The sequence below is a fragment of the Pleurodeles waltl genome, chromosome 1_1 (assembly GCF_031143425.1).
Source record: "Pleurodeles waltl isolate 20211129_DDA chromosome 1_1, aPleWal1.hap1.20221129, whole genome shotgun sequence".
NCBI classification, from domain to species: domain Eukaryota; kingdom Metazoa; phylum Chordata; class Amphibia; order Caudata; family Salamandridae; genus Pleurodeles; species Pleurodeles waltl.
In genome coordinates, this window is record NC_090436.1 from 864,546,610 (window position 1) to 864,559,394 (window position 12,785).

Below are 12,785 nucleotides of genomic sequence, written 5' to 3' on the forward strand. Positions count from 1 at the left end.
CATTTCCAATTAACATGGTATTGATACATGTGTGAAACATTTATTTATGTACTTACTTGAATCTTGTGGTTCTAGAAATAAATTAACAAAAGTTATTTTTGTTATATAAAAACAATTGGTCTGGAGTTAAGTCATTGAAGGGCATATTTATAAGCCCGAGTGCCAACTTGCGTCACATTAGCGTCATTTTTTATTTATGCTAATGTGGCCCAACGAGGCCGAAATCCTCTCTCCATATTTACAAAGTGGTACAATGCATGCATTGCGCCTCCTTGTAACCCTTTGCGCTACACTATGCCTGCGCCAGGCATAATGCATGCAAAGGGGATATTTCCCCGTTAGAGGGGGCTGAAAAAATAGTGCAAGGAAATCTAACAGATTTCCTTTCATCTTTTTTTAGGGCACTTTTAACGCCTGCTCAGAGTAGGCGTTAAAAGGGGGCTTCCGTTATTTATAATGGGCCCCTATGTACTCTACAGGAGTAGCGCCAATGGTGCTATTGCCCCTTACCCTGCGCCAGGGTGTGCCATATCCTAGATACGGCACACACAGTGGCGGTAGGGGGCCGCTAAGGAGCGCAAGGAAAGTGGCGCTGCACTAGGTGTCGTGAATCAGAAACATTCGTTATTAGGAAATCACAAACCACATCTGACCCATAATAGATCTGCCCCTGTGGGGAGGCTTTTGTTCCATCTCCTGGAGAGCAGACTAATTAACTTGGCCCAGCACGAGGGAAAAAGGCCTGATATCTGAATATGAGCTGAGCCAGAGAAATGACAGTTCTTGACATGCATGTTTTACCCCAGTTTTTTATATGTTGTTGAACTGTATAGGCCTAAATGGAGCAAAAACTGCACTTTAAGACCAATTTTCACCTATATGTATAATACAGTGAAAGCACTACAGATTTTCCAGTAAACCTTACTGATCACTCTATAAATGCCCACTAATAGTATAACGCCTACCTTAGGTCAGTACCTATTATTGCAGAGTCCCTTCTGTGTCAGGCTACATGTGCGCAATTACAAGGCTACGCATGACAGTAGTCTCACAAGTGCAGCCTGCACACTTGTTTACACATGTTTCGGCATGTAACCAGCACAGTGACTCTTAACCTACCTGCCCTGAAGCAGCCTTATTTTAAAAGGTGAACAGTGGCAGTAAACCGGCTCAGTCCAATTACAGTGAAATCAGTGGCAGCCCATCCTTTAGGGCGGAGGGGCCACGCCCCCCCACCCCATGAAGAGTGTCTGTCAGGCTGAACAAAGGTCAGCCTGACAGACACTCTTCATGCTCAGGTCAGGCAGCCAGGAGCAGACATGCGCGATTTGCGCAGACTCCTGGCTGCCTGAGCTGAACTTTGCTGGGCTGAGGAGATCACAGCTCCTATGGGCGTGACCTCCTCGCCCAGCAAAGGTGCCTCGAGGCCCTCCCATGGGTGACGAGGAAAGCGTCACCTATTGACACTCTCCCTGGGCTCTTCAGTTTAAGCCCTGAAGTGCCCAGGGCGAGTGTCAATCAGTGACACTTCGTCACAGAGTGGGGTGGGGTCAGCAGTCTCACTGACCCCATCCCACTCTGTGACAAGGCTGGGACTGCTGCCTTCCCTCATTGGCTGACCTAAGGTCAGCCAATGAGGGAAGGCAGCAGTCCCAACCCTCCTGGGACCTGGAGGCTAAAGGTAAGTGTGTGTGTGTGTGAAAGAATGAATGTGTGTGATCTTGTAAAATGAATGTTTGGTGCGTGCGTGCATGTTTGAATGGTATGAGTGTTGTTAATGGATGAGCGTGCGTGCGTGCGTGTCTGTGTGTGAAAGAATGAGTCTGTGTGTGTGTGTTTGTGTGTGTGTGTGTGTGTGCCCCGCCCGCCCCCCTCCCAAAGCTGCCGGCCGCCACTGCGTGAAATTACACTGAGTGAAACCCAGTGTAAAGGACCAAAAAAAATCGTGATCAAAAGCGAAAAATCTTGGTGGACTAAATGGTCAGAATTAATTTGCAGCACACACCTCTAAAATGTTTCTATTGTTTAACATTTCCAAAGTGATTTCAGATCTAGAAAACATGATACTGGCAGACGTGGGTGTACAGTCATCAGAGTCAGAACTCTTAGGGGTTCATGATGAATTCCTCATTATTTCCACAGAGAGATACCTGGACCATATTTAATGATTCTGGCTTGTAGTTCCACATGAATTAACATGGATTACAAATTAAATCCACTGGAATAAGGAATAACCTACTGGCCCAGAAACGACTGGGTCCTTCTACCCATGTTTTTCTCGAGTCGGGGGAATTTATCGTGGATATTTATGAACTGCTCTTAGTATGTAGTAAATATTGGTGAGGGGCCTTGAGGGTTATGGATGTGGTGGATGTAGCATGGATGAGGTGGAGACTGTAGGCTCTTTGGGGAGGGTATTGTCTGCTACCACCATAGTGCTTAAGGAGGCAGGCTAATGGCAGGGTGTGCCTCTGCCCGACAACTCCAGCCCAATGTTTTCTGCCACAGACATTGTGGGTCCAGAAACACCGGATCACTTGGAGTTGCCCAGAACAGTGTTGCCCCACAAGGGCACCACTTCATGGAACTCGTAATGTAGGCCTGAGCCTAAAGAAAATGGAACATGAAACGTAATGTCAACATGATGGCCATATCAAGTATGTTCTTACAAAACAACAAAGTCTCTCTCTCTTTCACCATCATGGGTGAACTGGGCAGACACTGCAACCATTCAAAGGAGTCTGCTGCTAGGAATGTGGCTTAGCTTAGATGGGGAAGAGTGGACTCTCCTGCATATGTTGAACATTTAGGAGCCTATCAAGAACATTAAGGTCATATAGGTCATTTCCCACTAACAGTGAGTTCCCCCCGTTCACTCCCCAATGGAATCTCATTTTTTTTATTTCCGCTGTGAGCACCCCCATTGTAAGAGTTAGTGTGTATTTGGATTATGGAAAAGAATACATACATATCCCTATAGGCTGATCCCTTAGGTTGGCTCATTGAACTTTGGGAGGTCTATTCACAAAGGGACACATGAGTAAATCTACACATGTAAGTTTACTCTCATACTTTTAAGTAACTTTACACATGTAGAGTTACACTTGGTCAAATTTACCTTCGTGATTAGCATCTGTTAAGTGTAGACAATTCTTAATTTGTACAATGAATAAATTAAGAAAAAAATACATACAGGAGCCCCCCGTTTTTCCTAGAAACCCAAGAACAGCATTTGGGTGTCCTTAAAGCCAAGACTGTCTTGTTTTAGTTCTACCTCATGCCTCTTTTTCTACTACCCAACACTTCTAGACACTTTATCTCACTCTTGAGCGAGTTAATTTTCATCCCTACTTTCTCCATTTGTCACTGTTTACTATATTTATTTTCCTCCTTCTTTCTCCCCCCCCCCCTTCTTTTGCTTACTCTGGATCAATGTCCTGTCCACAAACAAGAGAACCAGAGTCTGCCACCTGAAACCACCAGTCCAAAATAAGCATTTATTTTGTTTTGCTGGGTGCAGGTGCACCTCACTACTCCTGGGGGTTAAAGCTAAGCATGTGTCGCACTCGTGGGATGCTTGGAGACATTGATTGATGGCTTAACTGAAGAAACACTCGCCCCACAGCAGAGCTTACTATCTCTCGGGGCCATACCACAGTCCCAGACCACAGCTGACAACTTACGTCAGGAATGTTCTTCAGAGCAATCAATAAAATGAAACGCATTTGTAATTGAATATGGAGTAAGTGGTAATAATGTAAAATGATAATGATAAGAAAGAAAGTGATTAGACCATACACATAAATTCAAGAAATACCAGACGTCATCAGAGTACCTAACCATTCTACAAGTAGCAAAGCAGCACCTGATTCAACTTCCACCACCCTACTGCTGTCTAACAAATAATACTGCTTTTAAAAACCGATTAACACCGTAGTACATCTATAAGTGTTCATCTACAACAAGTTAACAAAGGTTGGACCATGGATATTAACAGGTGCAGTTTTCCATGCTTATTCCTGGAATAATCATGTGACATTTCTAGCAGGATCCTATTCTGGCTGTCAGTGCCATAGCCAGAAATGACGGGGTCACCTGCAGGATATGATGACGGCCCAGAGTCTCCTGTCCATTAGAGATATCCATTGGCCTTTGGCTGAGTAGGCCCCCCTTTGAAGTGTTGGGGTTCCCTGGCAGGTTTGAGGCTCCCCTGCACCGCAGGGGCCTGCAGTAAGGTCCCTGCCGGCTATGCAGAGTTCTCCAGAGCAGAAAACTCTACACAGAGGCAATCGGTTTATTATGTGCAAATACACCCTTTTCTGCCCCCCAAAAAGTTTTTCTCTGCACAGAAACCCTCACCCTACACTCCAGCAAATGGAGGGCGCGTGTAGATGATCTGTGTTAGGCCATCCCTTGCGTGGAGTAAATCTCCCATCTTTTTCAGGGCGGAATGGGGACGAAGCGGAGTAGAATGTGGACCAGAATCCAAATTTGTGGGTGTCCATACCTTTCCAACTCCATTTTGGAATAGCCACTTATGTGGGATTTACTTGTGTGGAGAGCGCTGCATTTGTGCCTGACAACTGCGCAGACGTAAATGTGTCTAATCCTGACTGGAATCCTTTTGTGAATTCCTAGCAGGTGTAGGTAAGGTAAACTGGGTTGTAAAAGTGCATTTATGACTAGTTTAGTCTTTGTGAATAGTGTGCATGTGCTTACAATGTGATGTCATGTCACACGATGTTTCTTTCATATAGTGCGTCATAGCCCAGTCCCCTGGTATTATTTGATACATTATCATACCAAAATAGTTACATTGTTCTTTCCTCTTTTAAAACATATGTTCTTGAAATCAGCAGGCTTTAAGTAACTTGTGTTCTGCACACATTTTGACTTCGAGTTAGTTCTGATGAGCCGAGCCTGTGGTATGTTCTGCAATAAGGTTTCGAATAGCGCTTTACTCGAGTGTGCACAAGGTGGCACCACTGCCCCACTAATACAGTGTTTGACTACTTTACAAATGGACACATTGATTAATTTGAATATGGGTTTCTAGAATGGGATTGTCTGCTTGTCAAACTGGCGGAATTAAGGGCGTAGGTAGGAGACGCTAAGGCCCGTATATATACTTTTTGGCGGAAAGCTGTGCAAACGCAGTTTTGTGGCAAAAAATATAGCACCGGCTTACATCATTCCAGAGCACTAGCCAGATATCAAATTTATGGAATCCCGCAAGCCAGCGCAGAGGGTGGGCTAGCGTAAAAAAAATGACTTTAGCCGGGTGGAGGTATGGGAGAAGTGGGTTTTGCACCAAAAAATGATGCAGGGCCGGTTAGAGGCAAAAAAAATGTCTTTAACCAGCCTAGCGTAATTTTCTGACACAAAACCATCTATACCACATGACTCCAGTCTCATAAAAGACAGGAGACATGCCCACCACCCCAGTAGCCAGCACAGGGGACAAGGGTTCCCTGGGCATGGCTATTGCAGCCAGTGCCATGTAAGGGGCCCCATTTCAGGGCATCCCATAGCACTTTAAAAAAGTTTTTAAAATACTTACCTCTACTTACCTTACTTACCTGGGATGGGGTCCGCCATCCTGCAGCATAATTTTTTTAATGCAAATTCAGCACAAACTTAACTCCATATTTATATTTTGATGCTAGACACATCTAGCATCAAGATATTGGTGTTAGCACCATTTTTTTGATCCATGCACCTACCTTGCGTCAATGAGATGCAAGGTAGGCATTCCCATCTGAAAAATGGTGCTAACCCCATAGCCCCATATTTATTCCCATGCTAAAATGAGGCGAGGCTAAATAATGGTGCAAAGCATGCTTTATTTATTATTATTATTATTATTTAACGCCTGGGTCAGACCAGGCATTAGGGGACCTGTGGACCCATTTCCATGGTGAAACACCATGGAATGGGCCCACATGTGCCCACCCCAAGCCCCAGGTACGCCCCCATCCACACCAGGGTAAGTATAGGTAAGTATTTAAAAAAAAAAAAAAGTGCCATTGGGGGCCCTGACATGGGCCCCCCTGCATGGCACTGGGTGCAATGGCCATGGCCAGGGGACCCTGGTCCCCAAGGCTGGTCATTGGGTTGGTGGGCATGACTCCTGTCGTTTATAAGACAGGAGTCATGTTGTATGGATGGTTTTGCGTCAGGAAATGATGCTAGGCTGGTTAACAGCATTTCTTTTTGCCTCTAACCAGTCCAGTGTCATTTTTTGAGGCAAAACCCTCCTTCACCCGTCACACCACTCCCACCCAGCTAACGTAATTTTTTTCTGATGCTAGCCCAACCTGACTGCCGGCCTGCGGCATTCCATAAATGTGGTGCCCGTCTGGCGCTTTGAAATGACGCAAGTCGGTGTTATACTTTTTGCCGCAAAACTGCGTTTGCGCAGTTTTGTGGCAAAACGTATAAATATGGGCCTTAGTAAATTTTCCCCTAAGTCTTTTTTGCACATTTTGTGGTAGCGTGTAGAGCCTATCTTACGCTATAGTTAATATATTTTTAACTGACCTACATATTCACAATGCTTTCTCTATCAGGCTGGGACCTCACAGGTCTATATACACACCTCAGTAGTCCCCAGTGCACCAGCCAGTTATACACACAGCTATCGAAAGTCATTTTTTAACCAACTGAGGGCCATATTTATAGGTCCCTAGCACCACAGGAGCGTCACTTTTAGCGATGCTCCTGTGGTGCTAAGCATAGCGCCGTATTTACAAGCTGCCGTGAATATGGTCCCTTCCCACAGAGCACTGTACATGGAAGGGGTGTGCAATGGGTGTTAAGGCCACAGCAACACCCATTGCATTTTGATGCTGTCTCAGATTTATCAAATCTCATAAACCTGAGGCAGCGCCAAAATCTAACCCCACCCCCAGGGGTGGCGTTAGCAGGGCGCAATGAGGATGAATACTTTTATTCCTCTTCGTTTTTTGTTTTTTCTATGCGTGCTGAATTCTGCCGCATGCATAGAAAAAGCAAAGTGCCAGGAATGATTGTTTATGTGCGGGAAGGTGTCCCTTCCTGCACATAAACAATCATTTGAAAATACCGCTTTGGCACTTCTGTGTGTGCTGCATTCTGCAGCACACACAGAAGTGCCAAAGCGCCATTAGAGATTGTTTATGTGCAGGAAGGGACACCTTCCCACACATAAACAATCACACCCCTCAACACAGACACCCTTGCACGATGGTACAAGGATGCCTGCGTTGGCACTGACAGCTAAATTTAGCGCCAGCGCAGGAGGAAACGCAGGAGTGCGCCGTATTCCCTTAAATATGGTGCATCCCTGCATTTCTAAAGTGACACAGGCCGGCGCTGCCCATTTTGGCACAGCACCATGCTGTGCCACTTTTATGTAAATCTGTCCCTAAGCTTTCCTACTAGAGCAATCCATTTTACACATTTTGTTTGATCGTGTATTTATTTTTCACTCCAGGTGTCTGCATTATGTTTTAGATGCAGTTATCACCGATGGTCAGAGCCACTGGTATTATGTAGTGGAGAGCACCACATTTTGTGGCATGGTTTACTCAATTATTCAGCAATAAAAGGCAAATTATAAGGCATGGTGCAGCACATTTTGTGATGGTATGATTTCATTATTTTGACATGTTTACAAAGGTGTGACATCCTTAGTACCCGTTTAATAGCCAAATAGAAGACTATGCAACCTAAAGGCTGACAGGTCACCTTGCGAACAGCTTTCCACTGCGCGGTGATTTGTATGACTGCAGTTCTAGTATCTTGTAATCCGTTTAAGCTAGAAACAAGAAACAAGGCAGCTGGGTCTATAAATAAAATATTCACAAGTTATCTATAAGTCAAAATGATGAAATGATATGATGTTATTTTTTTCTACAACTCTGAACCCATCTCCGTTGTAGTCAGGATCATAGTTCCCATGCTTTTATGCACTGAAAAATGAAAAGTATAAAAAGGACTGCATTGCTGTCTCTGTTAAACTTTACATGTCATTGGAGTGTGCATGGTTACACTCTAACAATCTGTTACCTGGCAGTGGTATGCAGGTATTGGGCTGGGCAGCACACTGTCCTCTTTCTCAGTATGAAACGTGGCTTTGAAGTATCAAGCAGGTCAGGATACATAGCTGCCAACTTTCCCATGCATTATGACTGCTCCATTCAGGATTTATTTATTTGAATTCTTGGACTAAAAGCATTGGTTTTATTATTTAAAAAGCAAGACTACAAGTCTCACAATTCAAAGAAAAAATCTAGGCTGAAGCAGCTTATAACACATGCATGTAGGAAACTTGGTAGGGCTGTTTCTGAGGTGGGCCTGTGGCACTAGAGAAACAGAGCCTGGTTCTGCCAGGTGGGGGGGTATCCAAGTGGAGGTCCTAGGTCTCGTCATTGGCGGGCTGCAGACAGTAAAGAGTAGACAGCAAACAGCGCCCTCCTCTTTTGTCCTCAGTGGCACAGGATGGTGATCCTGTGGGCAACCAGGCACACAAATAATGTGCAAAGCCTTGGAGTCTAAATAAAAAGGCAGAGGGTTCAAGGCTAGAGTGAACTTCAGAACAGTCAGTTAAATTACTAGTGCCTGGTCAGACAGTCAAAAAAGCATGGTTATGACAGTTAAAAAAAGGTTGGTTAAAGTGACCACATCTTGAAAATCTAAACCCGGGACATTTGACAAACATACAAGTAGGACTACAATTTTGCATCCACTAATGGGCACAATGAACAAAATGGAGATTTAGTGAACTAAAGTAGTTGCCTAGGATCATAGAATTTATGGAAGCTGGGTTTGATCCCAGATTTATTAGTTTTACACTGAGCAGTTCAGGAACTAGATGCGTATCTCTTTCTGACATCAAAGGGTAATCCTTTGGACGTAATTCTTACAGGATGAGATTAAAGCTCAGGAGGCAGACAGACTTCATATTTTAATTTGGACATTTCTAGATAGTGCAAACTTTGCCCAAGGACAGACAAGTTCTTCACAAGAGACAAACAGTGAAACATGTTTTATTTTTTTCAGCACAGTGATATTTGCCAGGGTTCACAGGATGTGGAGCCGAGGCCAATAGTCAAACATCATTCCCCATGTTACATAGTCAGCAGTTGTAGCTGTGAGGTCATATCATCTCAAGTGAAAGCTCGGCTCGGTTTGGGCTAGAGGTTCCAAAAGGACCTCGAGCTGATTCACAGCCAGGCATTTGGCTCATACCTGGCTCAAGCTTTTAGTGACCTGCCCAGCTCAATATGCAATTTGGTTGTATTCGGGTACTTATATTATTGCCTCTAGAAAAGTTAAAATAGAGCTGCAAAGATCCCAAAGAAAAATATAAAACTAGGACTTAATATGTGCCTCCTAGACAGAAGGGAAGCTGGTGAAGAAAGGCACAAGGATCTATAAAACCAACTGCCTTTTCTACAATCTGGAACCCCCCCAAAAAATGTCCATTACTTTTTTATAAAAAGTTGATATAGCATCAAAGGTTTGCCAATTTTGTTACAATTTAAATGAAAACAGTGCATACTTGTTTTCATTATATAGCCCCTCTCCTTTTCAAAATGTTGTTTTGCAGCTAAGAGGAAATCTCAGGAACTCGGGTGTCAGCTGAGGGCCTTTTCAGATGATGATTTGCCTCTCTTTATGTCTTGCTGCGCTGCTTCACTAAGACACTGCAGCACAGCAGGGGAGCCTCTGAAACTACTTTAAAACAATTACCATATGTCCCTGTGGTGATAAGAGAGGGATTGAGGGAGTGTCTCTTATAAGGGTGAAGATTCCCCTCGTCCCCTCCACCTTGTCCCCCCCACTTCAAAATCTAGGGGGCGACATATCCCCAGCGTCCCCCACACTTCCTACGCCCATGCATCCATTATGTATGCGAACAATGCCATCAAGCAAAAAGGGTGCTCTGCTATGCAGCATGTGCCTTCCAAGATAACTAGAGGATGTATTCAAATGGTAACAGAAAGTGTGTGGTCCTCAGAAAAGGTTACAGAGGTGAAAGCTGCAAAGGTGATTAGTCTGGTGAATAGTTATGTGAGTAGCAAGACTACAGATGGTGTTGAACCTTACTTCTCAGAATGAATTACGCATGCTTCTCATATTAAAATTAGTAACATTGTTGATAATTTTGACATTTTCTTCCAGTGCAGTACTTCAGCTGTTGAACAACTTTGCACTTTACGTAATTTTTATGCAACATTGGTAGCAAGAATTGTGGTTGTATCTATATAAACCCACATTGTGCAATGCCTTCTCTGTTGTGACACTGTGCTCACTGTATTTCCTGTTGGATTTTTTGCAGCCAGTTTCTCTGACTTATATTGAGGATCACCTCCCTAAAAGTAAATTGGAAGATGACGATGAGGAACTCAAACGCAAGAAAGGGTAATGCTTAGTTTAAGGCGTATAGGAGGATAGATTATTGTTATAATTTATACTATGTTATAGCTATTTGAGTTAAACCTTAGTTTTATATTAAAAGAACGATAATGGTACAGCCCTTCCTACCTCCTCTGTCCATTCATGCTTTTGTTATAAGTCCGCATAATGGTTGGAAAATTGCCTCATTGTGATGTATGTCTCACTGTACTGGGATGCGAACATTTTTCACCCATAGAGGCCAAAGGAAGACTTGAAAGAAAATACCCCTTTGTACAAGAGAGGTAGGTCAGATAATTTGAAAAAAGTAATTACCCTTCTCATTATTACAATAATCTAAGTAGCCTAGATTACCTCTGCCTTTTTGCCAAGATGACAGCTAACAGTACATTAGTTAAGGGCACCATAGTCTCTCCCTGAAGCAGTAACATTGCTCCAATTCAGCTCAAAAATATTCCATCACTGCAACCCCAAATGGAAGCCTCTGCTCCAGATCTCTCCCTTTGAAAAAATGTGTCCTCTTTTCTGTCATGTGCCTTTCCAGGATGGCCATTGTTTCCAGAATTGCCACATATCTTGAAACTGGCTCGGCATCATACTCGGTCCACATGGGCAACAACCTACTTATCTGCCCTCGTGTTTCACTGATTGCCAACCTCATTATGAAGGGGGTTCCATCTCCCTTCCTTGTTTGGTACAACTAGCTCCCACCTCTTTGCTCACCTCACCTTCGGTCTGCTTTTCCAACCCAGTCTGAAGTCACCCCCTTCCATTGCCAAGCCCCTCAATCCCCTTACTCAACCATTTGCTTTTGATGTGCCTATTGCTATATTTGCTTCTGCCTACTCTACTTTTATACCAGGACTGTTTTAAGTACACATATGATTGGAGGGTTCAACCCTTGGTGACCCATTCCTTCACGCTCCTTCCTTCCGCTATTTTTGGAGGTACCTGTTTTAGGTTTTTGGAGGTACACTCTCTTAACCAGTCATCTCCCTAGCAGTGGTATGTCCTACCTTGTTGAGCGCTGACACCTACATTGTTTCCCTTTCTGAAAGTTCACCCTTAGTACTAGCCCCTTCAGCTTGTGATTTCCCTCCCCAATGATTCCCTTCGTAGTACCCTAGGCCCGCTGTAGTTCGGACCTTGGTTGTCCTGGCCTACTATGATTTTTCACATCTTCCTCCATATACTGGAACTTGCACACTACTGAGTGTAGAAGATTTTGTGAGGTTAATATTTATTAACAATGTGCAGAATAGTAATCTATACCCAAAGACACATATGTATTTGCATATGGTACTATTGCCTTTGAAACAATTTTGTTGTGACTTGTTAAGTGCATTTTCTTGGCTTATGTTAACTATGGCTCAATAAGGCCTCAACCCCAAGTTGTTCAAAATGGATGTCTTATCCTGCTTGTTCACTGTTTCCTATTTTGACTGTACGTAGTCATGTTTGTTTATTTCTGAATGACACTGTTCTTGAAGAAGATTTTCTAGCATGGGCACAGTAATGTTACTTTTCTTAAAGTTTCTTCCTCTTGCTCGCAGTATTGCATTCATTCCCAATAGTTCACTGTTGTTGTGTAGCTAGTTTCTTCTGAAATCTCCAGATGACTGAAGCATGGAGGGGGAAGAATCAATATTCATTAAGTGGGATACTACTTGGGTGGTAAGGTTGTATGACAATCTTTAATTCAATGTTCTGATTTGCTGAGAATGTATTTCTTTTTCTCACATCACAATGATTCTGTAGGCTTCTATTATGTTCTAGGAGATTTCACTAAAAACAAAAACAAATTTGGGGGTGAGCCAGAGACTTTTCGGATGCTACTAGTGAAGACGATTTCTTACTGATTTTGTGGCTCTTTTGGGACTGACAATATTTATGATTTGCTTTTTATTCAGTACTGCTCTATTGCTGGGTGTCTTCATGACGATTACTTTATGCATTTGCACTTTACACATTTTGTATTGTACCGCTTGAATTCTTGTAATAAATCTTTATAGATTTTCTAATTCTGCCATTGAACTCACTTATGAGGGAATTCGTTTTCATCTGCCTGACTGTTGCAGGCGATAGCGCGTCAGAGCCTTAATAAGTAAACTTACAAGGAGACGCGTATAGGTCAACAAACCTTTGGACCACGTTCGGGGACTTCCCAGTACGAGATGTCTTTTTGGCATCCCAAATCAATAGATCAATAAACCAATCAATAATTTCAATGACTAATAAGCAACCCAATAAATAACATTTAGTAAGAATCAATAATTTGAACACACCATGACCTTTCAGTCATGAATAACCACACCAATTTAGTTATGTGTTAGGATATTTATTCCCGATTAGTTACAATCTAATGTCATTTCTGGTAAACTCAT

General features: G+C 43.2%; 1 protein-coding gene across 1 annotated transcript in view; it reads left to right on the forward strand.

Annotated features, from left to right (window-relative positions):
- Nucleotides 1–12,785, forward strand: part of SLC28A3 (solute carrier family 28 member 3) — a 281,213-nt gene that overhangs the window by 112,458 nt on the left and 155,970 nt on the right. Inside the window, exon 3 of the mRNA XM_069229756.1 lies at nt 10,325–10,407. Coding sequence (XP_069085857.1) covers nt 10,325–10,407 — 83 coding nt within the window. The remainder of the gene's footprint in view (nt 1–10,324; nt 10,408–12,785) is intronic.